The sequence below is a fragment of the Etheostoma cragini genome, chromosome 24, assembly GCF_013103735.1.
Source record: "Etheostoma cragini isolate CJK2018 chromosome 24, CSU_Ecrag_1.0, whole genome shotgun sequence".
In the NCBI taxonomy this organism is placed as follows: domain Eukaryota; kingdom Metazoa; phylum Chordata; class Actinopteri; order Perciformes; family Percidae; genus Etheostoma; species Etheostoma cragini.
Window position 1 is genome coordinate 9,360,865 of NC_048430.1, and position 24,747 is coordinate 9,385,611.

The following is a 24,747-nucleotide window of genomic DNA, read 5'->3' on the forward strand; positions in this document are numbered from 1 at the left end:
TACATTTACTTACTTATAAGTAACGTATACTCACTAAACTGTTAAACAACATGCATTCCGTTTTCTTTTTTCTTTTTAAAGAACTTTAATAAAGTTTTGTGCAATACAAGAATATAAATACAGTACATGTTTTAATATGTATATAAAAAATAAATGAACAAACCAGTGGATAATGTGCAAAAAATAATCAAGTCCAAGAAGTCTAAGTTCTTTTTTTAAGTACTGTGAGTTATAAATCCAGTTTGTTAAATGGAAGGAGCTCATCTTTGTCTATTGTTCTACTCCTTCAGAGGTCAGTGAGCACCTGCTTGCACACAGTGCCACTATTACTGTCTGTTGTAAAACCATTGAACATCTGGTCTTCCACAGTTTAAAACAAACATGCAGACAGTGAACTGCATCAGTTATTTCTGTTTCCCAGACATTAAATCTCTCACGATACAGCACATCACAGATTTATAACATAGATTAAAACTTACCCCATACACTTACCCAGACTTCTTTAGTTCTGTATGCTGTTGTGTCTCAGTTTTCCTGGTCAACATTTGAACTGGTACCGGTACACAATGGTACCTTTTTCAGTAGCTTACTCTATCTCTCTGTAATAAAAAAGAAATAATTTCAGTGGTAAAATAAGTCCTAACCTATTTTTCCAATTTACATTTTGGAAGTGTTATTGTATTCATAACCCAAGGTTTAGGCTGGGTCCAGATGGACTTGAGTGACTCCGGACTTTAAAAAACCCTGGTGTATAGGTGGATATTATGTCCTAAGAAAATAAAAAAGAAGGACTTGTCTGTGTGGGGCTGTGACTAGAATAAAAGATGGGAATATGTATACGCTTTGGTGCCCCTACCGGTTGGAAGTGAAATTGTCCCATTATGTATCATTGGAACTACAGATCCACAACTCGATCTGGCAAACTTGCAAAGTGCGGTTATAGTAGGTAGAGAACCGCAAAGCAAATGCAGAAGTGCCATTCACCCTGTTACGAGTTGACGAACCACTGAAACGGTTTTAGAAACATTATTTTAAGGTACACAAAGTTACACAGTGTTGCGTTAAATACACAGCACACTGCCTTGTGTTTGTCTTGAGTTTTAGTCTGTGTGTTTTTGTTTTTGTGATTGTTCCTGTGCATTTTGAAGGAGCAGAGAAAGAGCCAGGATTAAGTGTTGTGGAGATCCAGGGTAACCAGACAGTGGACTGTTCGCTTGTCTTCTCCCCCACCCAGGTGAGATTTTGACCAAATGTCTCCCAGTGGATGCGGTATCATGAAGATCAAGTAAACTATGCTCCAATGCACATTTAGCATCCCTGAATTGACAATTCATTAAACCCCTCCTCGCAGCAGTTTAGTGACCGTTACCAGGCACAGCAGGTCAGACAAGACATTTATAGTCCTGGCTGGCAATAAATATCTTTCTGATTTGGATTTCTGCTTCTGACCAGCTTTGGCTGTCTCTACTTGCTAAAATAGTGTATACAGGGCTCTAGTAAGAGAGATACTCAATATACACATGAGAGTTTATAGGATTGGGTCTTTTTTAGCCATAGCCTTTTAAAAAAGAAAAATCTAAAAGGGCAAAAGTGTGAAGAATGGACAGTTTGTGTGTTTATCTGTAAATGTTAGCTATGATAGTTAACATGTCCCGGTAATTAGCTTACTACCTTCAGCAGTAACCAAGAGTTAAAAAACGGCTAGCACTTCTACTGGGTAATACATCTCTACTGTGTTAAAGCCAGTTTAGGCAAGCTAACCCTAACCCCAAGAGGTTTTTTTCCAGGCCAAACTTGTTATCTGAGATAGTGTTGGCAGAGATGCCACAATGCCTTTACCATTAATATTCAGCCATAATAAGCCATGTGAAATATGTGTTTTTTAGTCTGTTGTTTACTGCTGCTGTTGAAGCTGCTAGTACACAATATACAATTTTGTTTATGTGCCGCACAGAGTTGTTGATTCAAGTTATCATAATTTAATGTGCAGATTTGAAATGTAGCGGGAAAACATGCCCAACGGCACAAAAGCTTGACAGGCATGGCAACTGTAACTATTGGGGGCAGGGTTTAGTGAACGGTCCATTACAGATCTAGCTCCCTTTCATCTTAAAGCTTTAAAATGTTTGTAAAAGTGATCCATTAAAATATTAAGGAAGTGGAGATGGATATTCAAGGAAATGTCTCCCTGCAGGCAGCCAGTTATGACTTTGACCTGCCAATGATGGTCAATGGAGTGCGATGGCCCACTGCTTCTCTGTCTCCTTTTCTCACTTCGCCCTCCTCCTCCATCTCCTCCGCATTATCAGCTGGCAGCAGGATGCATGTCGTCAAGCTTCTTCCCCAGTCTGTCACCATGGTGACACAACGGTCACTGCGCATACGGGCCGCAGGTGGGGTCATTAATGTGGAGTTAGAGTTCTGTGTGTGTGTTTGTGAATTGGTGAGTGATGTCTATATTTTAAAAATGATTCACTATACACCTTCTGCTTGAGTGAAACTTAAAAACAGCTGAAATACTTATACATTGTATGTGTACAGAACAAGTGTTACGTGGTACTATATTTACATAGCTAAATGTAATGTTTTTCTTTCCTTGCTGTTGTTAAAATGTTTTTAGTGCTGTGCGCCCCACTGGAAATGTCCCCCACTAGCCTAGAGTTCCACATGGAGCCCCTGGCACCACATTCTGATGCTTACACTAAGGTATCAACAAGGGGTTATCTGCAGCTTATCATTTTTTTGCTTCCATTCCCACAATTTCCCTCTAATTTTCCATTTTTTCTGGCTTACACTCAACTTTCTTACACCGACTCTTAATTTTTACTTGTACCTGTCATCTTGTAATATGTTCACTCCCACTGAATATCTGATACTACATTCTGACAAATAAAAGGCTTCTGCTGTTTTTTTTTTCTTCCCCATTCTATCTTTCCCTCCTCTCTCCCTCCGCAGACAGTGGAGCTGAAGACAGTGTGTGAAAAGAGCGTGTTTTGGCTTAAGAGTGTCAAGAAACATGTAAACTGGTGGTTTGACTGCAGAGCAACAGCGGTACCAACAGAGCACAGAAAAGAGAGGGAGCTATGTATGGTGTCTCCATCATCAGGCAGTCTGGGGCCTGGGCAGTCCATCTGCTTGAGGGTCAGCTTCAGCCCTGAGGATATCACAACTGGTGAGAAATGATTTGAAAAACAAATGCATTATGATCTCTCACTGCTTTCCTTCTCTCACATACACCCAATCATGTAAGTGTAAATTAAATTTAACTCAAATCTCACCATCACAAATTTATCACAGTTGATCCCTTTCTCCTCCACACACACACACACACACACACACACACACACACACACACACACACACACACACACGTCTGGTGGGAAACTACGTAATGCATAGCTTCATAGGGAGTAACATCCCTCAAAATAGACTTTCACATGGGGCAAAACTAAGATGAAGTTAAACATTTCTAAATTAAAATTTAAATAATACTCCGTTTTTGTGCAGCTTAGACTATTAAATCATGGGGCCTTAATAATCTTTAGTGATGGACCATAAACAAGGAATTATGTTTCACCTTGGGAACCAGCCTCTTGCTGTCCACAAACACACCACAAAACAGATTGGTGGTTCGTTTTTATTCTTGTCCAATAGTTTTGGAAAGAGTGCAATACTTTTTCAACCTGACCCCAGAGTATAGTTGTTAACCCTCTCTGCCACTGTGTAGTGTAGTGTTTTTATTTATTTTTTTGTAGGCACACATCATTCACAGGAGTTATTTGTAGTACTGGGTATTATCAAGCACCTCACGATTCAATTCGACTTTGATACCATTTGATATAGATACAATATGATTCGATGTTGATTCATTAATTAACATGAAATCAACATTTATACATGTAGGTGACTGAAATACCCAGGCTATTTCTTAAGAGTACCTTCTGATATTTGTCATATAATTTTAAGTGCATTATTGTCATGGTTTGGAACAAATTGGACCTAAAACTTATTTCATCATTTCATTATTCTTGATTAAGCAAAGAATGAACCATTCACAGTACTGCATGCTATGCTAATGCATTGAGATAAAATGTAAAGTGCATACACACTGAAATGCAAATTTGTGCCATAGCTGAATTTGCAGCACAATATAAACAATGCACACCGTTAAAATAACATGTAAAGTGTATGTACACTCTTAAAGGCAAATCTTTGTCTCTTGCTTCTGCCTAAGCTAAACTTGCAGCACAATGTAAACAAGCACACCTCTCTAGGGCTGGACCGAATATTTGACTAATCAAATATTTGTTTGTTGGATAGCTAGACCTACTTGATTTTCAATTGTAGGATTAACATATACGTTTTTTTTCCCTTCAAAATCGTAATAACAAAATCCTCCAAAACATAATGCATTCATTAATTGATTTTTTTAACCAGCCTTAGTTCTGTACGTTAAGAACCTAGCTTGATGTTAAAGTATTAATTCACATTTAGCCTGCACTGACTGACCAATGTGTACATTTTTTCTCCCAGGCTCTGGCAAAGTGACCAAACTCTCCCTACCTCTTTACCTTGGAGATGAGGGAGGGGAGGGGTTGGGAGGAGAGGCGGTACATCAGCCTTACAGAGACCTGTCCGTCACTATTACTCTACAGCTTCCCTGCATCACCATCCACCCCCCTCAAATCCTCCTTACACCAGTGCCCCTGGAAAGCAATGCATCTGCCACATTCACCCTGCTGGCTTTAGGGTATCCTAGGTTGGTTTATATACACTGTTGCACTTTATGAATGCCTCACTTTTGACTTTTTGAATCATGACACACGGACAGCTGCTTTGTGATCACAGTTGTAGTCTCCAGCTTTTTAGGTAAGCTGAGTAATAACATGGATGAACTTTTGTTGTATTTACATTTTTCTAACTTGTGCCAATTAACCTGCTGTGTTGAGCCATTGGAGCTAAATGAATGCAGAGAAAACACTGCCACGCATTAGCTGACTATTATTCATTTCAGTGGGATTTTTATCAATCAAGCCAGGACTCATTAACTGGCTAGTCTGCATTCATGTTGGATTTTGCTTACATTGTAAGCCAACTAGCTAATCCACACTCCTCTGTGGAGTGCATTGTTTAGATTTCAGAGTGGAAAGCAAGCTGGTGGCACTACTACAGTTCTTGTATCATTTTCTGACCTAAATCCCTGTGACTGAACTCAGCAATGTAGTGTAAAATTGAACATTGTTTTATTTATTTTTTACAAATGTCTGTCCTCTTTTGCAGTGGAACTATGGTATCAGCTGAAGTGGATGAGGTGGAACTGGAGGATGGGACCCAGCCTGTTTCCATCATCTTTCCAGAGGGTAACAACATCCCTGCCCAAAACCAGGGTCAGGTACAGCACTGTACTCAGAGCAGTTTACATTATTGTGAAAAAGTCATGAACCATCTGATCAGAAATGGATGTTGTTGTTACCAGAGTTGTGTGTCATGTGGTCAAAAAATGACTCGTTTCCTACGTTTCGTCCCTGCCAAGAAGATATTATGTGGTGAGGTAAAATTCACACCTAAACACAACTGAAATTAGTGAATGCAATTCATCCTTTGAAGGTATTTTTTTTTATGAATGAGCAAGCAATTTAACACTCTTCTATAAATGTTATTGGTTTACTCCCAATGTTGCTCTCTTAAAGCTATAGTGCGTGACTACTTTAATTAATTAATTGCTGCAACAGCCGTTACATTCAAGTGATTGCCAAACGCTACTAGCAACTGCGTGGAGGAGGGGTGGGGGTGGTGCTGATCACTGAAAGCTTGCGTCATGTAGATGTGACGTCAGTGTTGTTGTCATTACTTAGAATTCCTCACGGGGATGACAAAACTACACACAATAGCTCTAAGACTATTGTTGTAGCAAAAATGAATTAATATGAGTGTACCTGATTTTCTTGGCAGTCACTTCAAGAGAAACTCTATCATGATGTGTGGAATTATCCCACTTTCCCACTTTATCTGCAACCATAGAGACTTCCGGTAGGCATCCAGAACCAGGAGGCCAAGGTGACCTCTCTAATCTGCAGTGTTTCCTTCTGTTCCGCCATCCCTCTGTCCCTCTGCACAACCATAACCTTCACCGACCACCTCCACAACAGGTAACTGGTTATTCTAAAACACCACCCCTCTTTTTCTTGTATCTTTGTCTTTTTGGTTACTCTCTTCCTTCATCCCGCTCTAAAATAAGGTGGGGAAAAAAATATAAATTGGTCCTTGAGGTAGCACTCAAAACAATAATGAGGGAAACTTATAGTGACTGAAGAGGAAGAGGTTTTCAATGGGATGGCAGACAGCAGTTTGAAGAAAATAACAGATGCCCCAGCCACTTTTAAATCCAAAGTCTGGACCCATAGTTGCTCTATAGTTCTATAATTTGAATTTACAGACTGGAAAACCTGTTTTCTAACAGTTTGGACTTGCAGTCAAGTAAAGAGAGAAAAACAGCATTTAGCCTTTTCACGTTTTGTATTCATAGTTAGACCAATATTGCGATGTATCATTATAGGATTGTCTAGCAATATTTTGGTAATTGGAGAATTTGTGTTTTGCGATATTTTTGGTATTGTGAGCCATGAATTATGCATCATATTGTGAGGTAGTCTGTGATTCGCACCCCAAACTATCATCAAAAAAGATTAAAAAAACTATTATTATTTGCCCATTTTACTCTTGCAGCCTTCTATTTTTCTGTTCTTCCTCCTCCCTCCTTGGTTTGGTCTTTTCATTTGATTTGTTAACAATAGTAAAAATAGAGAATATCAAGCAATATCCTTGATTTAGTTCACTAATTATTTCTGTTTTTTTCTTTGTCTTTGCCACAAGGTTTAAGGTTAATTTGTGTGCTATTGCTGACAACTGTCTGTTGACAGTCTGGCCCTACATGGCCCTGCACCGCTCCAGGCAACAGATAGTTCTCAAGACTGGTACTGTATTCATACACAACACGCATCCATGACACAATGTACCCATATGGAGCGTGGCTAGACTGAAGGACCAGAACTCAGCTTTAGGGCATTGGTGGAATGGAACTCTTGAGCTCATCACTTTACCTCTAAACCATCACTTTATCTTTATACACTTTAGTTAAACAGTTTCCACCTCTGTGTGTATGTGTGTTTATATATATTTACTTATCATTATGCGTATTACTACATTCCTTTTTACATTCAGTCTAATTATTTAACTGTCCACACAAAGCATTTTAAATTTACCATTTTATTACTTAATCAATATTTTATTGTTTATATTTAAGCCCTATATATTATTTATTTTGTCTTAGATTCAGATTTTGCTTTTACCTGTGTTAACTTGTTTTTACTTTTAACTTCTTTTTGTTATTTAATGAGCATTGTTGGAGGTGCTCGAGGCCTAAGATTTTCATTTTAATGACTACTTCTGTTATTTCTGTACGCACAACAAACCTTGTATCTGTCAGTGAGTGCTAATGCTGTAAAGGAAATCATTTTTGCCACATAAATAATTTCAGTTGCCAGTTGCCGCCAAGTAGCTTCAAAATCCAAATTGTGTAAAGATTTATTAACGGATGTAGTTTTTTTGGAATTATCTGGATTTTTTGATTTTCCGACTTGAAAACACTGCTGTAGACTAGGGTAAGCATAAACACAATTGACTGTAAACATGCAAGCTATGACTTCCTTTCTGCTATTCATTCTTGTTAATAATAGGTTGAAAAAAACTATCCAACTCTCCAGCCAATTAGATGTTTTGATAGAATAGCACAGCACATGCCCATAAAACAATATTGCAGATTACAGCGAATCATCTATCAACCATTCCGTTGAATGCCAGGTCGGAACTGGTTGCGCATTGATAAGCACTGACACGATGTTTATCACACTAACTGAGTGCCACATAGCTAGGTATTTAGCAAATAAATACAACTAAACGTTGATGAAACTGCATGTTTTATTCAAAAACCTAAAAGGTTTTTTGAGTTACCCACCACAAATGTGGAAAAGCTGAATATTTATCCCTGTGTGGTGTTGGAGAATTTAATGATTGCTCCTTGAAAGATCCACCAGTTAAACAAACAAAAAGCAATATAATATGTGAGGTCTGTATATGGTTGCTATGATATTTCATAGCTGCCATCTTGTCACCATGTTAAATAAAAGATATGGTGCAAAAGATTTGATGCTCGCTTCTTTCATGTTGTGACCCAAAGGGGTCCAAGCTCCAACCGGGCAACTCAAAGAGACACCTACTCTTGATGCAAGACCAAGTTTAATACTGAGCCACAGAACATTACCTTGTCCAAATTGATTTAACTCTGGCTTTGTTTGTCACAGGGACAAAATAATGAAAGCAGTGTGTGGCAAAGCCTAATTCTTAATCTTATCAATTTTCTATAGGATGCAAGCAGTTTGCATCTCTGGGCGGGGTAGCAAACAGATCAAGACACCTTTACTTTACGTTGTTTTCTATGTAAAGTCCTACTCACTCACTGTGTCTTGTCACATGGTAATTCTCCGGACGAGCAGTGGTTATATCCCATTTGCTTTCCAGATCAGCACATCATGCCATTGTACTACTTCTCTTTTCATTACTGTGCATCCGTTGTGTGCTGCCATGATTTGAATGGTTAATATGTGACTGCCATTTAGGGGCCACAGCTGTTGAGGCTATACTTCAGAGCTATCACACACCAAGTCCTGCCTCTGGTCCGACTTCATCATCCTCATCATCATTTGATCACAACAGCTCAACAAACAAGAACTCAACCTTAGGTCAGAAAAGTTTTATCTTTTTTGGTAATTGTTTGAGTGTGTCTCTTAGTTTTTGTGTAGGCATGAGCAGACTTGTGTTTCTATGTGTGTGTGTGTGTGTGTGTGTGTGTGTGTGTGTGTGTCTGTGTCTGTGTGTCTGTGTGTGTATATCTATCCTTGTCCTTCCAGACAGTGACAGTGTGAGCCGTCAGGCCAGCAGGAATACAGACGCCTCTCCTAACAGAGACAGCCCAACCAATCTTGGCGCCCCAGAATTCCCTTCTCCCCACTCAGAGGAAGGACTTTATTACCAGAATGTTTTATCGGCTGTTGAGAGATGGTTTAGTCTTTTCGGGTGGCCAGGTGGACCACACGCTATCTCTGTGCCACACACGCTCAGAAGGTATACCCAAGAGATTTCCCAATAATTTAGCTGAGGAGCCACATTTAGAGACTGATTGATGTTAAATGACTTTTATTTTTAGGGACTTCTTCTATTATAATGTAAGCTTCCTCTCTCCCTCCAGAGTTGTGTCCAAAAATCTAATGACTCATTCCAGTGGACGGACTTTTCGAGTTAGTCAAAATAAAGACTCCAGGTGTGTATATGCAAAGAGATAAAAATGTGGTGTGGGACAGTGCCTTTTAGCAGTCTCAAATTTGTCATCCTTATGCTGAAAAGTAGTGAAGGTTACATAGCTAACATCATGAGAAAATAACAGAACTGGATGTTCAAGTGTTCCTAGTTTAATCAAAAATCATAGTAAAACTAGAGAATTGAATGGGATTTAAAGCAGGTTCTGCCTGCTGAATACTGCATTTATGTGGAGCTCTCAAGAATAAACAAAGGCTTATACAAGACTATTTTAAAGGGCAGTGGGTGCTCTACTCTCTTTTGGAGTCCTTATTGGTTATTATAAGTTAAAATTAGTTATTATGAGTTAAAATTGGTCAAGGAAAATAGTAGACAATACTGAAATTGAAACTGATGGGAATTTACAATTGACATTGAGCTGGCTTCAGATGCAAGGGATATAACTATTGTATTGTCCAGGTCTGTGGTGGACATGCTTCATCATCTAACTGGCAAGCACATTCCCGGTATTTCTTGGTGTCAGACGTTTTCCATTGAAATAGACCAGCGCACCAATCAGCTGCTACAACAGCATGAAGCTATGTTGACTTTTCTCAGGTAGGCCTTACACACAAAAATACCATGCCGCAATGCTGTTGAGATTGTTTGTTTGATTCCTGACTAAGACATCTTTCAGACATGCATTTTGTTACTTACATGTGATGGCAATTTTACATGTTGGTCTAGTGTTTGAATAAGTGAGTTGTTGAGTCACTTTTATGTACAAGCAGGGCCGGAAGTCAACATTTTTAAACACATGCCACATTGCCACTGTTACTTTTTACCAGCCACTTTTTTTGCTTCATAAAGGTGAAAAACAGGCATCGATCCTTTCCTATCCTGGGCTGGGACACACAGTTACACGTTTTGATGAAGTACTTATTGTTTTTTAAATTACCATTGCACCTTAAATAACTTAGTTGTCATCAATTTAGGTCATCCTGTACATCTTGTCTGTGGTGTTTCCTGCATCCACCATGTGTGATTGTGTGTGTTTATGTGTGTGTGCGTGTCAATTGCGGGGGGAACGGAGCAGCAGCCCCACCTGCTGCAGGGAGCCAACGGGATTGAAACAACTTTGACTGACTTTATAGTGAAAAACATTATAGCGTAGCGTGAACATTGATGTTAAAATGTTTACACGTGCGCAGGACATCATTTGCTGTACGCATGTCTCGTTTTCATATCAGAAACAAGGAAGTGAATTTGACCCGTTCTCACTCCCGCTTGGTCAGTGGCATAGGTCAGTGGCTGCATGCGGGACTGTTGGGACTGTCGTGAGTAATGAAAATGCAATAGGTGGCCCGGCTGTCAATCCCCTGATTGGTCCGGGCCAGTAAGCAACTGCCTACCCTGCTTACCAATGGTTAGGCATGTAAATCATTCAATTCTCATTGGCTATCAGCCAATGGGGCAGGTAGATTGACAGTGTTAGCCGCCAATTGCAAAATTCACCCGCATTTGGCGGTTTGGCGGGTGTTAATTTCATGCCATATGAACAAGGCAATACTGCAATCTCACAAGGTCAGACTAGTAACATGAATGCCTCTTAGAAGCAAAAGGTAAAACTTGCACAGACATAAATTAAATGCATGCTGCAAAAAAACATGTATGGGTTAAAACTATGGCTTTAGTTTTGATTAATGAAATGATAGTAGGTAGGATTGCAAAGATCCAGAAATAAACGAAAAAATTTGAACATTGACAACTTCTCAGTCCCCAGTGATTGACATGAAGTTAGACACCCCTCTGGCTCTGATTGGTGCATCTGAGCAAAGAGCGGTTGATATTTGCAAACTGCAGAACAGGCTGTAGGTGGTGCCAAAGGAGCTGGATTTTTTTAACTACCTGCTTCATGTAGTTCAACTTGAACATAGGGTTAGTTTCAGCAAATACGACAGAAAGTTAATTTTATAAGGCTTACCTACTGCACCTTTAAGGTAAATATCGTGCAAGCTTTGTGGCTCTTTCCTTTAATGTCTTGTATGTCTGAATGTCATAATTCCATTACTTCAAAAGAGAGATAAAGTCAGCAATGTTACATTTTCCATGTCTGAAAAGGGCTTAACTAACATTTTTGAAACTTTTTGGGTTTACTGTAATTTTTTTCAGTGCATTGTAATTCTGTGTTTAGGGTACAAGGAGCCTGCCTTTGTCATATCCGACCAGAGTACTTGCTAGACATGCAGGAGTTCAAACACTGGTGCTCCCTGCAGGTACAGATAAACATTCACGCATAACCATTTTCCTAGACCTCTGATCTATTTTTGGAGAATCGGAAGACAATGTTGGTCTTATTTATAGTCTTTCTCTTTCAACATATTTAGAGTTTATTGTGCAATATATATATGATTATATACATGTGTATTTCTCTCAGTCAAATGAGGAAGAATGTGGTCTGGACTACAGCAGTGTGGACTATGAGTCTCTGAGCAAACGATCCTGGACTGACGTGCTGCTGCAAATATACAAGGTAAAACCTCTCTCTGGCACTCTCTGTCTGTTTGTCGTCATCCACTCTGCATGTTATCAGATTAGTAAGGGTTAATGCTTGCCTCCGTCGATTGCAATTAACCCGCATAAACCATGGGCACGGTCCAAATAAAACATTTTGAACACCATTTAAATTTTCATGTGATATTATTAATATTTTATGAATAATAACTCTGAACATCTGGAACGATTGTTCCCATCCAATCCCACAAGGTTGTTAGGCACTGCAAACATTGTTTACTGCTCCAGTTAAAAGTATGGACTTTAGATTTGACTTGCCACGCTTGGCAACAGGTGAAATTTCTGCTCCTCTTAGCTCATAGAACCCTTTGGCTCAGACAGCTACGAACCATAAAGCAACTAGCAAGATTCAAAGTCAGTTTTAACAGCAAAACAAGATGCTATCCAGCCATATCATTGTCCCCAAATCAACGTCAAGACTTTTACAAACAAAGAATTTGTCATGTGTTCAGTCTAAATTAGCAAGTTTAACAGCAAACGGGATGAGAAATGTGTGTTCTTGATTGAACGATTGATTGACGGTCAGATAAAAGTTAAATGAAAGGTTGAACAAAAAAAACTTTGACTTGACAATTTTTTTTACTCCTAACAGCTGACAATTGTACTTGGGAACAGCTTGTCAATAGGTCTACCTGTGTGGCTATAAAGTAGAGTAGTACCAAAAAATGTGAATCTTGTCCTGTTTAATACCAGTATTGAATATTCATCTGGATATGCTCAGGTGCTGGTGTTGTGTCGTGTGTCAGAGAGCGGTTTGAAGCCAACTCTGAACCATGACAATGTAGATGGAAACCTCCCTGTCAGCTCACAGCCACTGGCCAGTAACATCTATTCATCCTGTGAGCTCCAGTTGCTCTCATGGCTCAACATGCATTACCAGGACATGAGGAAGACTGTGTGGGGAACAGGTAGGACACACACATGCACAACTTTTTTTAGATTCAAAGTTAAAAGGGTGCTTTTTCTCCATGCCCATACACTTTCTGCAGTGACAGGGTGGTGGCATACTCTTAATGCTTTGCTAAAAAGGCTAATGTGCAACGAAAGAATAATAGAATATACATAAATAAAAAGAAAGAAGAAATATACCAATATAAAAATTATAATTAAAACATAATATTACTTAATATACTAATTGAATATATAGAAGTTTAAAATGCTACAACCCATCAAATGCTGATCCTTTTTTGAGATGTTAATAAAATGAGATGTTCAGTGTTGTATGTCCCAATTAGGAGTTAATGCATTTTCTTTTTGATGTAGCAGAACGTAGAAAATTTTTGTATACAATAAACATGCAAAATGGCGTGTAAATATACAAAGTTTTAGTTGCGTTTGAGTAAGATATCAGTTAATGGATTTTAAAAGATGTGGTCATTGAATGCATTTGGGTTAAAGCAATGAAAAGCTTTTTAAGTTTACACTTACTTCTGTTGTTCTGACTGTAATATGTTTTTAAAAAGGGAATTCACAATTGACTAAATGTTTGTTACCAATTTTTAAAACTGTAATATACTGCTTTAAGGCTTCTTTTGATTTCTTGATGTGAATTACTGATTAATAGGTTAATTCATATTTCTGCATGGTAATGGTACGCAGGTGGTGTCCCAACACGCTGGATAGTGAATTTTGACCTGGACTTGACAGATGGACTAGTACTAGCTGCTCTGCTTGCTGCCTACTGCCCTTACCTGGTCAGTGTGTGTGCATGTGCAATTTTCCGTGTGTGTGTGTGTGTTAGAAAGAGTGCCACTCACGCTGTATTTTTGTGGTTGGGAAATGTGTCATAGAAACTGTGGACAAATTCCAAAAACGTCTGTCAAACAACTTTTTGGCAAACAATTGTCAGAGAAAGTAGAGGTCTAAATGAAACCTGGAGTTACAAATAAATATAAGATAGTTTTTATTCTCTCTTACCTGCTGTGTTCCTTAATAGATCTACAGCCACTTCCGGAGGATGTACACCACAACTAACAGCCTGGAACAGATCCTTCACAACAACATCATAGTGGTCCAGGCCTTAACTGCCCTTTTTCTCAACCTAGATGTACAGGTAAATACCAGATGGGACCAGAGGGGTGTTTCATGCAACAACATTACCAATTAAACAAGGCTTACTTCAGTAAATCAGGCTTATTTTCAGGTAAAGGAGGTCTAAATCAGTCTGACCTTGGTTACCAAGTTTAAATTCAAGAGGAACTTTACATTGGTTAGATTCTAGATGACGTTTTGCCTCGGCCAAAATAGATGCCAACGGCTCCTCCTACTGATGACGGGACGGAACACACCAAACAGACTCAAGTCCCAGACTCGCCAGACTGTCCTATGGCCATTAATTGGGTTGGGTTGTCAGAGCCTTAATTCCACCCAACATGCCTTCATGCTGCACTGGTTACAGAACAGAGCCAAACAAAGTTGTCACTCATGTAGCGATAGCAATGTGCTTTCCTACGCTGTGACAAGAGTGTGTGAATAAAATATTAAGTTGCTACATTTCACTAATTTAGTGATCGGCCGGTTAGCTGGTTAGTTAACTTGCTTGGTAGGGGCAAATAAATACAAAAGATTTTATACAACCTTTTTCAAATATTCACTAGTACTCTCCAACACCTGAAAACAGACTTTGATGTGTAAAACCGGTAGAGTTCCCCTTTAAGGCTTTTTGACCTACTGATATAACCTTATGATGAAAGTAACTTTTTCATTGTTTGCTTCATCAAAAAGTAATGAAAAACAGAAAGATGGACAGACAACCAATTTAAAATAATTTGTATCAAATTCCTTTAAATTGGTTGCCCGCTCGTCTTTTCCGTTTAATTTAAGTAGTATCTGTTTCACTTCTTTAATTTTTAAATGTTTAATGTTATGTTGATTCTTACACAACTTGTACATTATCTTTCAGCACCTATGTTAAAACATTCATTCCCATACTCATACTGTACAGCCAATGATGACATCACTACAACAAAGCTAGAGGATTTTTTCCTCTGCTGGAATCATGTCATCATGTGCTGTGTATGATGCATAAGTAACTACTTTACACATATTGTAGTGACTTTGTGTGTTTAAATCGATACACTACCCTGTATATGAGTTGACTTGAATCAACAGCAATGTAAGTACGTGTAATTTGATAGCTCAGAATTAAGGAAATCTGAATTTCCTTAGACTAAATCCTTTAAGATATCTAGTACATATTAATTCCATCCACATGTTAAGTGCATGTTAAGCATTCACTTGACAGAGACATATTAGCTAATTACAGCATAAATTGCCTTAATTAATGACCTATTTAGCCTAACTGGAAATTTTAATATATAATGAGTCAGAGATTAGGCAGCACTTACTTTATCCCTGTATCTGAGTGTAAGTGTGTGTGTGTGTGTGTGTGTGTGTGTGTGTGTGTGTGTGTGTGTGTGTGTGTGTGTGTGTGTGTGTGTGTGTGTGTGTATGTGTATGCGGATGTGTGTGTGTTCAGCCCACAGACCTGTCAGACCCAAATCCAGTGCAGATGTTAATGCTGTGTGTTCACCTGTATGAGAGGTTGCCTCTGTACCTGCCACTGCACACCATCACTCTATCAGGAGGCCTGCACTGCATTTTCAGAAAACAGGTTACAACTCTCATTCCTCCCCACCCCTCCAACACATACACAGCACCAACTTTGATCCTAGAAGACACCTTCATAAAAATATAATTGTATTCCTTGTACATCAAATAAGTTTGCACTGTAAGACCTAAAAGGGATTGGATAATAAGCTCCCGGACAGATAATGACACACTCACAGACACACACACATTAACAGGATTATAGACACACCCACACGTACACTAACAGGATTACAACCACAGACAAATATAGTACATTTGGGTAATGATCCACATTGTCAGGTTAAGCCGCATTACAAGTCTAACAAAAATGGATGTCTGTTTGTCTGTACTGAGGAAGATGGATTTCATGGTTGTATTGTTTTCTGGCAGCGGCATTTGTATGGGTTTGTGGTTGTGCTCGCCTTTGTTTGTACAAAAACATGGCTATTTCTGTGTCTCTTTGTGTGTCTTTGTGTGTTTGTGCTGCAGGTGCATCTGAAAAGTCCATCCTCAAAGCCAATCAAATACCAGGTCTTACTTTTAGGGGAGGATGCCCATCTCTTCTCCCTTCCTGATGGATCCACTGTCACCATTCCCCCAAAGTATGTTTTTTCCCTAGAAAATTAAAGACTGAAAGACATTTTTATAGTACAAATTTATACAAAAATGTTAGATCATAGGGGGTTCTGTAAATACTAGGGCTGTAATCAACCAAAGAAAATCCTGGTCGACGGAAGTCGGGAAATTTTTGACTAAAAATCGACTGGGGGGGATGCGGAGGGGCGGGAATAAAATGCAAGATTAAATAACTGTACTGCCCCGCAGCTACTCCTTGTAGGCTATTTGCAGTATATTAAATCATTTTTGACCTAATTATTTTGCACTAAAATGACACTTGTCTGTCGGCTCTGACAGCGCTGCATCAGCGCTCTGAGCATGTCCTCGCACTGGGCGGCTGGACACAGAGACACAAATAGACTATTAGTTTAAAGCTTTTACTCTTACTCGTGCTGGCGCTGTATATTAACAAGTTCTTAAAACCTCAGCCCTCCACAACAGCAATGGGCCTCATATCCTGAGCAATAAAGTCGACAATTCCTTCAGTGATATTATTTTTCGCGTTTGGATGGTAGAGGCTTAACATCCAGCGTGGTGTGGGTGTTTCTGGGGGACGCTACCGTAGTTGCGGGTGGGTGGCCGGTAGTTATAAAACGATTATTAGACTATGAAATATGCAATTTCTGATATGTTCATTTAGCTAGCCTACTCAAAACAGACAGGGCAACCTAACGCAGACAAGTTATCTTACCGTTTTTAGGTGATATGCCATGTTAGTTTTTTGAGCAAACTGTTGCTGGCAAACTTTGCATTCAACTTTTTCCCGTTATCTATTTCTGTAAAATGCTTACACACTGGCGATGTCTACGACATCGTTGAGGAGGACTAACTGGAAATTAAACACTCAAAATTAAATAAATATTCAGCAAACCACTAAACCAAGGCTTTCTAGTTCTTTCTTCAATCTGTCCCCAGTGGGTTGGGCTAATCCAACAAAAGAGAAAACGCGGGGGTGTTCTGAAGACAGACTGTTACCTGTGGAACAGGGATGGTCTGAAAACACCCCCTTTAGCAATTAGTGCTTTCCACCCATAGACAGCTACGGTCTATGCTTCCACCTGATGAAATTAACACGGAAAAAAATCGACCAATCAGAATTTTGGTCAAGCCAGAACGTATCGACCAATAAATCGACTAGTTGACTGAGAGATTACAGCCCTGAATTAGCAGCAAATGCATTTGCGTCAAAGATCACGCTCCTTCTCAGAGTCAAAACTCACTTATTCAGTGTGGCTTTAATTTACCAGGGATATCAATATGTTAAAGTGAAAATTATTTTTCATTACGACAATTTGTTGAAATATAAATAAATAAAGGCTAAAAGAATTGACTAAAAACACCCTGACTCACTACCAAGACAACACTACCTACTGCTTCACCCCCCCAAAGCAGTATGAGAACTGAAGTTCCAAAAAGAAAATGATTATCCCAAATAGAAGTCACGGAAAAAAGAATAGTAATTGGGATGTTTTAATTTTAATAATAGGGGTCTTTTTTATTTTGTACTTTGACATTACTAAGGCTCAGAATGTCCTATCCCCATTGTTATATCCTGCTACATCCTGCTCCAATTTCGCCCCAGTGCTCACAGTATGAGTTTGAAGCATGCCGGTGCCCGTCTCTATATTACTGCAGCGCAGTACATGAAGAATAATGGCTCCTCTACCTATTAATATAGCATACATATATTTATGGTTTGGGATTTTTGCAAGCAAATGAAAATAACAGTTTTTCAGGTTATTTGCAGATACTCAAATAGTCTTGCAAGGCCTTTAAATTAATTTATGGCCATATAATGTTTGCATAGATAATGCATACCCACGAGAAGGATGGTCTCTGAAGTCTTTTTAAACCAGCCCCCGTTCTATCAATATACCCTGAGAGTAATGGGAAGTAAACATTGAAATTAAAGATGACCGACATTCATTTAATAAAATAATATTTTACTCCCTGTAGATTTAAGTATGAAAATATGTATAATATGCTACCTTTTTATGGATATGGAATGGGATACAAACTAAAATCAACTGTAACAACAATCAACAAGCAACAATCTTGCCTTTGCTGACTCAAATATAACAAAGTGTTTACAGGCATATATTTTCCATGTTAAAGCATGAATAATCTTGAGAAAAGGGAATATTGTGCAATAACATTGTAAATATGAAACATTGGTGCATGCCTTTGTAGTGTGCATTAACAATAAATACTTTACTAAAACTGGTATTGTTAGCAAAGAATTGCTGTCTTTGCATATGTACTTCCAAAATAACTTGTCTTGGCAGACTTGTGCTCTGCAAAGAAAAGGAAAAAGCCTCCTTAAGTTATTCAGCTCAGTGTGCAAGTTGAGTAAAATTGTCTTGAGAGTGTAGGTCATTAAAATGTACCACTTTTGCTCTTGAGTGAGGTTTCTTGATAATAATAGCCCAGGTCCCATTTTGAATCCCAAGCTTTTCTCTTCAAAATGCTTTTGTTAATGACAATGCCATTATGCGGAAATGTCGGATTCAAATTCTGCAAAATCATTACTGTCATAACCTAAAAATGGAAGATTGTACACTAACATGAGTTGTAAAAGCACTGTGGACGGTAATCTGGTTCCAGTAGTACACAAAATGATCAGATACTCTGTCGTTGCCTGTGGTGATTTTCACAGGGCGAGCACTGAATTGACCATCCAGTTCAGCTGCTCCACCATGCTGCCCACAGAGGCAGTCCTTCTGCTCATCTCCAGCTCTCCTTTTGGCCTGTGCGGCACCACTCTCGCCTTCAATCTGAAGACCCACATCACTCACATCACACCAATGGTGAGTCTTGTGATTTAGAGGGATGGACAAAGTACCATGCTACATTTACAATGTACTATTGAGATTGTTGGCTTTAAGCTTCACCTACTGATTTGTTGGTAGCTTGCTAACTATCACTAGCATGCTCTGGATAACACACATCACACTAGGGATGTCACAATACCAGAAATTAAGTAGTCAATACCAGCCCCAGTGGAATTCCACGGTTCTCGATAACCAATTTGATTACATGAGGAAAAAAAATACCAAAAAAACAAAAAATAATTCCTATTCAACATACACTCCTTTTATTAAAAACATTTGAACATTACAAAAATACAACAGTGGCATTTAGCTTCCAAATAATAAATAAAAGGTAACCAACTATTAATATTACAATTAGATTACATTATTATTAGTAGTTTAATAGTAGTAGTTGAAATGTACCATTCACGTCTTTAAAACAAACGACAAAACTCTTACCGTTTTGTTTTTCAATGAGTTGATGCATGCTGTCAATGCAGCTGCATTTGGCGTCATCTTCAACATGTTGTTGTTCTTTGATGGTAGGCATTATTTTTCCTTTCACATTTAATGGCAGACTAGAATAGCTGTTGGCATATATTATATGCTGCTCTGCAGTATTATAGAAAAACAAGTACCGCCACGTTTTTAGAATTTTTACTTGAACTTGGTACCGAAGCATTGGCTCTCGTGACATCCTTACATACTAGCAGTTTGGAGTACAGTGTGTTTTTGAAAGCTGGCTGAAACAGAGAGGCTATTCCTCTAGACCGACGATAACCAGATGACAGACTGTTTCCTTCCTTCTGTTTCTCATTAGAACACTGTCAAGTGCAAGTCTCCATGCTACCAGCTGAAAGTGATCCAAGTGCCCATAAGTAACCCTTTCAACAAAGAAGCTAAATTTAGGTAGGTGTCAATTTTCACATGCTTGTACGCAATTTGTGAAGAATCCACTCTTGTAATTACGGTTAAAGTTTTTGATGCTGTAACTGTCTGTGATATTTAGTACAATGGAGGTGAATAAAATTTAGTTTGCGCTGCTTACTGCACTGAACAATTATATTTAAATATGTCAACAATGATGGGGCTTTTCAGAAACAAAGTTCCAGCACAGTATGTTTTGTGTTGTTTTGCCTAATTGAAACCTCTCTGCTGTGTTTGTATGTGCATTTGTGTTTAGGGTGGTGCTGGTGGAGTCTCCGTTCAACCCACTGGAGCCTGAAAAGAAAAAAGACAGCCTCGTTCAACAGGCCTCCTCAAAAGCCAAGTAACACATGCACTGATTACAACGTGTGCACGCACGCGTACGCACGCACACACACACACACACACACACACACACACACACACACACACACACACACACACACACACACACACACAAACCTTACAGGTAATGTAATCCACAGTAAAAATGACAGGTGGTAGTTTTATGGGGGGTTATGTGTGGAACTATTCATTGGCTGGGTGCAGTATGAAGTTTAGAGTCTATTCAATGGTTGCCTAGAAACCTCACAGTGACGACAAGACTCCAGTAAGTCACTGTGCACAGCCAAGAATAAGTCCTGCAAAAAAAAACTTGTAACACCACAATTTTAGGTTTTTACATTTATTTTTTGTACAGATTAAACAACCAAGATATAACATGCTAGTTAGTTAGCTTTAGAGGTGATGGTGTATTTGTTGTCATGTTACTGTAGAAAGAGATGGGTTGCAGAGGGAAAAGCGGCTGGGCATCACAGAGGCTGAGGGAGCAAGGGAGAGTAGGTTGGCAGGCAGGCAAACAGACCAACTGGAGTCCTGGTGCACAGGAAACAAACAATCATTAATTCAGGTTACCAGAACACAAGGAAAACCGTTCACAAAGATTTGTAAGCTGGAGGCCCAAACATAGCTACCACTATAGTTGAGGAAACAATCTGGCGATGAATGGGGAAAAAACCCAGGGTTGATAATGCGGTAGAAGCAAACTGGGGAGCTGAAAGACAGGTGGAGTGGGAACACAAGGGTGACAGGGCGGTTCCTAGTTGTTATGCTAAGCTGGAAAGCCGCTGGCTGTAGATTCATATAAAATGGACAGATCTGTTGATCTTCTTACTTTATTCTCGACAAGAAAGTTAATTAGCATGTGTCCCAAAATGTCAAACTAATGAGTTGAACTCAACTCAAGTGTACAAAATGGAAAGCACTTACAACACTTTGTAAGAAGTAGATCATTTTAAAGAGATTTTCAGGTTAATTCTTAGTTCTTAGCACTTAACAGCAGTTTAACCAGTTTTGGTGCAAAGAAAGCTCAGAATGTTAAAAACTTGCAAGGTTTGCACTGTGGTCAGTATTTTGAAAATATTTCTAAAATCCAATCTCACCTGTTTCTCTTTTTTTTTAGATTAATATGAATACATTACTAGATTTTTTTAAATTATTATGACAAACAAGAATAGTAAACTGTTAATATTGTCCAAATACAAGATAACACAGCATTTTTTGTCTAATCTCCCACTGGTAAAACATATCCCTGATAGCTCATAAGTCACCTATTACAAACATGCTCTGTCTTAAGCAGACCTTTCAAGCTACCTACTTAATTGCACATAAAATAATGTATATACAGTTGAGTAGCAAAAGAGCTTATTTTGAAAAAAGGGGTTTTCTTTGCTAGTCACTTCTTTGGAATGTAGGTAAAGGTAAAGATAGGTAAAGTATGGGGTTATTCCTCAGGTGAGGACGGGTTGTCATTAAGAATAGCAGGATAGTATGCATCTCTCCACCTGAGACATCTTCAAAGCCAAACATTCCATTTCCTTTTCCCAATCAGTTGACTGGAGTTGACTGAAGTAGGATTGAGTTCATATATGGTGTAGCTGAATTAGGTTGTGTAGTCTTACATCCATATACTATGAATTATTATGACTTTTTTATTCCTCCTCCCTCTTTCAGTATAAAGAAAATTACTTCAGACAAAAGCTGTGGGGAGGAGATGGAAGGGAAGCGCTCAGATGTCAGTAAGTACAAACACACAAATGCACACATGCTCTGTACTCTGTCCTGGGTTTTTACTGGTTAAAGTTGTGTTAGAGTATATTACCTTTCTAGCTTTCTTCAAATCTGCTTGGTTGTGGTCTACAGTATATACATACTTTTGTGCGTGTGTGTGCACAGATGGTGAAGGTAGTGAGTTCCTGAGTCCTGTGAGGAGTGTTTGTCTGAAGTCAGGCCAAGCAGACATTCTGAACATCCACTACTTGCCCTTCTGCCCAGGCACCAAGTACTGCTCTGTGCTGCTAGTTTGTCCGAAGGTCAGTGTTTGTGAGTGTGTTTGTGTGTGTGTTTGTGGGTTAGTGTGTTTGTGTGTATGTGTGTGTGTGTGTTTGTGTGTGTATTCTGGTAAACATCACGTTGTGGGGACAAGAATCTGTTTACACAGTCACGTCATGGGGACTTCTTGGGGTCCCCATAAGGGAAACCCTTTTAAATGAATGCGGAAGTCATTCTGAAGGAGACTGTGTGATTTTTAGCATTGGCACATAAAACAATGTTTTCAGTTAGTGTGTGTGGTCTACTCACCAGCTCACTGTACTCACTGTACTCACTGTACTTTGAGAGTGGTAATGCACTCATTGCTTCACTCACTCATATTCCATTCCGGTTAGTTAACGCCCACTTACTTGTACGCATAAGGAATGATTTCAGCAGCAAAGAGTAATTATCACTGTTAAGGCTACAGGTAAATAGGGTAACATTTTAAAATTATCAATATCACCATGCAACTTCCTCAGTTGACTACTTACACAAGCACATAAAATATGAATTACGAGTTTTTAAAATGTGCATGTTTAATCATGCCTATTATGTATTATCTCATTAAATCTGAACATATGATAAAGCCAGGTTCAAAATTCTTTTTTCTTTCTCTTTACACATAAGATGACAACAGAATTACAAAAGAGATTTTAGGATCTGCTTTCATTACCTAGGAAATAAAAATATACTGTCCATAACCTCAATTTTTTTCTTTATATTGTTTTTTTTAAATCATAATGTCACATAAATCAGGCCAGGAATGATTCATTTATTATTTCATTAACAAATCTCACTGAACATATATAAGGTTCTTTTTCTGCTCCAATGGCTTTAGATGCAAGGATATTACCATCAAAAGTCATGGCGTCTGGTGTTGTGGTGTCACAGATGGGGACTTAATGAGTGAGAGATGTCACTTGAATAATCAAGATTACTGCAATTCTGAGGTATGGGTGAAGCCTATCACCACTGTCAGTGTCACTTTTACAAATGGTATCCGGCATGTAATCATCTGCACTCTCTGATATGGATTCATCAATCAAAACTTCAAGAGCATGAATCTTTTCAAGCTTCATGCTGAAATATCAATGTTATCTATAAACGACTAAGCTAAACTGGATTTAAAAAAAAGTTGAACTGGTTTTAATGTACTGTTTACATATCTTTTCATTCTAATTAGGTTAAATCTGTAAATTAAACCTTCATTTAATTTATTTCTTGCTAACCCCCCACTAATCACAATGGAATTTGTGTGAATTATGAAAATAACATGCAAACCAAGGCCCCACCTACAATGTTAACTCTGCTTTTTACACGTCCCCATATATGATGCTCAAGATGTTACTTCATCAATTCAGATGTTTAAAGTTGTGTAAAAATTATTTTAATTATATCAAATTAATTAATTACAAGTATTTAATGTAATGGGTTGTAGGGACAGGTTTTGGAGGGGAGAGGAAGGGTTTTTATTTGTTTGTAAATCTTCTAAATAAATTACTAAATGTTCTAAGTAAATTGGATAAATAGGTTTTAGTTTTAGAACGGTACTCAACCCTAGTGGTTGCGCGAGTGAGAGCTGAACAAAGCAGTGAATCTGAGGAATAAAAAGTTATTTTCTGATCGTTTCACAACCTTTTAGTTCTAAAGTGCCCCGTTGTCGGAGTATGAGTGATTGCAAAGCTTCATCCTGTCTGCGTGGATGTGGGTCTGTCAAACTTGTCGGTATCTGAGGGTCAAAGCAGTGTTCAGGAATGACAATGGGCTGCACACACTGCTTCTGTGACTGCAACTTATCTTCCTATGTTGTATGTATTTAGTTTGATTACCTTTTGGATAATGTAGGCATAATATAGTTGATGTTCTTTGCTTTGCATAAAAATACATTTATAAGGGAGTTAATTCATACCCAGCATAGCTTAAGCTGGTGCTTGCCTTGTGACTTGTTTCTACCTGTTGTGGCCTTACTTGTGCCCATGCCGTGTTAACTGGTTATCTTCTGAGTTGTTATTTGTGCTTTTGTTGCAGTTTCACAAAAAATTGTGATATTTCACTAAATGTCCAAGAAACGTTCCACCTTGTGCTTTTTGGAGGACGTTTTAAGCTTAGTTTCTAGCTTTGGAAAAGAGCAAGGACACTTTAGCTAGAGTTCAGGATAGTAAAGTCAAAGTTTGAGAACAGGAAAAAACAAAAAGCATATTGAACATAGGTAAAAGCTTTTGTCATGATTGATTAGGTCTCAAAACATTACCAGCCAGTGTATCAAGTAGGGATGAGCGAGTACAGCATTATCTGTATCTGTATCTGTATCTGTATCTGTTTACCACATGAATTATCTGTATCCGGATCCGTACTCGGACTGGGCGGGGCCTAAACCGGAAGTGGTCAGATTTAAACCGGAAGTGGGTCTGGCTCTCTTGAAATGTGCGGGGCTTTAACCGGTATGTTATTTAAGCATGCAATTGATATGAGTTGATCAAAAATTTTAATATTTATTGCTGAT

At 38.6% G+C, this 24,747-nt stretch overlaps 1 protein-coding gene across 2 annotated transcripts in view; it reads left to right on the top strand.

Moving 5' to 3' along the window:
• LOC117939149 (cilia- and flagella-associated protein 47-like) overlaps positions 1-24,747 on the top strand; it is a 72,834-nt gene that overhangs the window by 12,346 nt on the left and 35,741 nt on the right. For both annotated transcript variants that reach the window (XM_034864196.1, XM_034864197.1), the window contains exons 22-45: positions 1,149-1,234; positions 2,195-2,393; positions 2,621-2,706; positions 2,956-3,172; positions 4,534-4,759; positions 5,281-5,392; positions 6,022-6,149; positions 6,874-6,974; positions 8,676-8,798; positions 8,973-9,180; positions 9,305-9,376; positions 9,832-9,969; positions 11,546-11,627; positions 11,789-11,884; positions 12,647-12,833; positions 13,525-13,619; positions 13,862-13,978; positions 15,404-15,538; positions 16,006-16,118; positions 18,791-18,941; positions 19,765-19,853; positions 20,128-20,214; positions 21,885-21,949; positions 22,107-22,243. In XM_034864196.1, the coding sequence (XP_034720087.1) occupies positions 1,149-1,234; positions 2,195-2,393; positions 2,621-2,706; positions 2,956-3,172; positions 4,534-4,759; positions 5,281-5,392; positions 6,022-6,149; positions 6,874-6,974; positions 8,676-8,798; positions 8,973-9,180; positions 9,305-9,376; positions 9,832-9,969; positions 11,546-11,627; positions 11,789-11,884; positions 12,647-12,833; positions 13,525-13,619; positions 13,862-13,978; positions 15,404-15,538; positions 16,006-16,118; positions 18,791-18,941; positions 19,765-19,853; positions 20,128-20,214; positions 21,885-21,949; positions 22,107-22,243 (3,050 nt within the window). The remainder of the gene's footprint in view (positions 1-1,148; positions 1,235-2,194; positions 2,394-2,620; positions 2,707-2,955; positions 3,173-4,533; positions 4,760-5,280; positions 5,393-6,021; positions 6,150-6,873; positions 6,975-8,675; positions 8,799-8,972; positions 9,181-9,304; positions 9,377-9,831; positions 9,970-11,545; positions 11,628-11,788; positions 11,885-12,646; positions 12,834-13,524; positions 13,620-13,861; positions 13,979-15,403; positions 15,539-16,005; positions 16,119-18,790; positions 18,942-19,764; positions 19,854-20,127; positions 20,215-21,884; positions 21,950-22,106; positions 22,244-24,747) is intronic.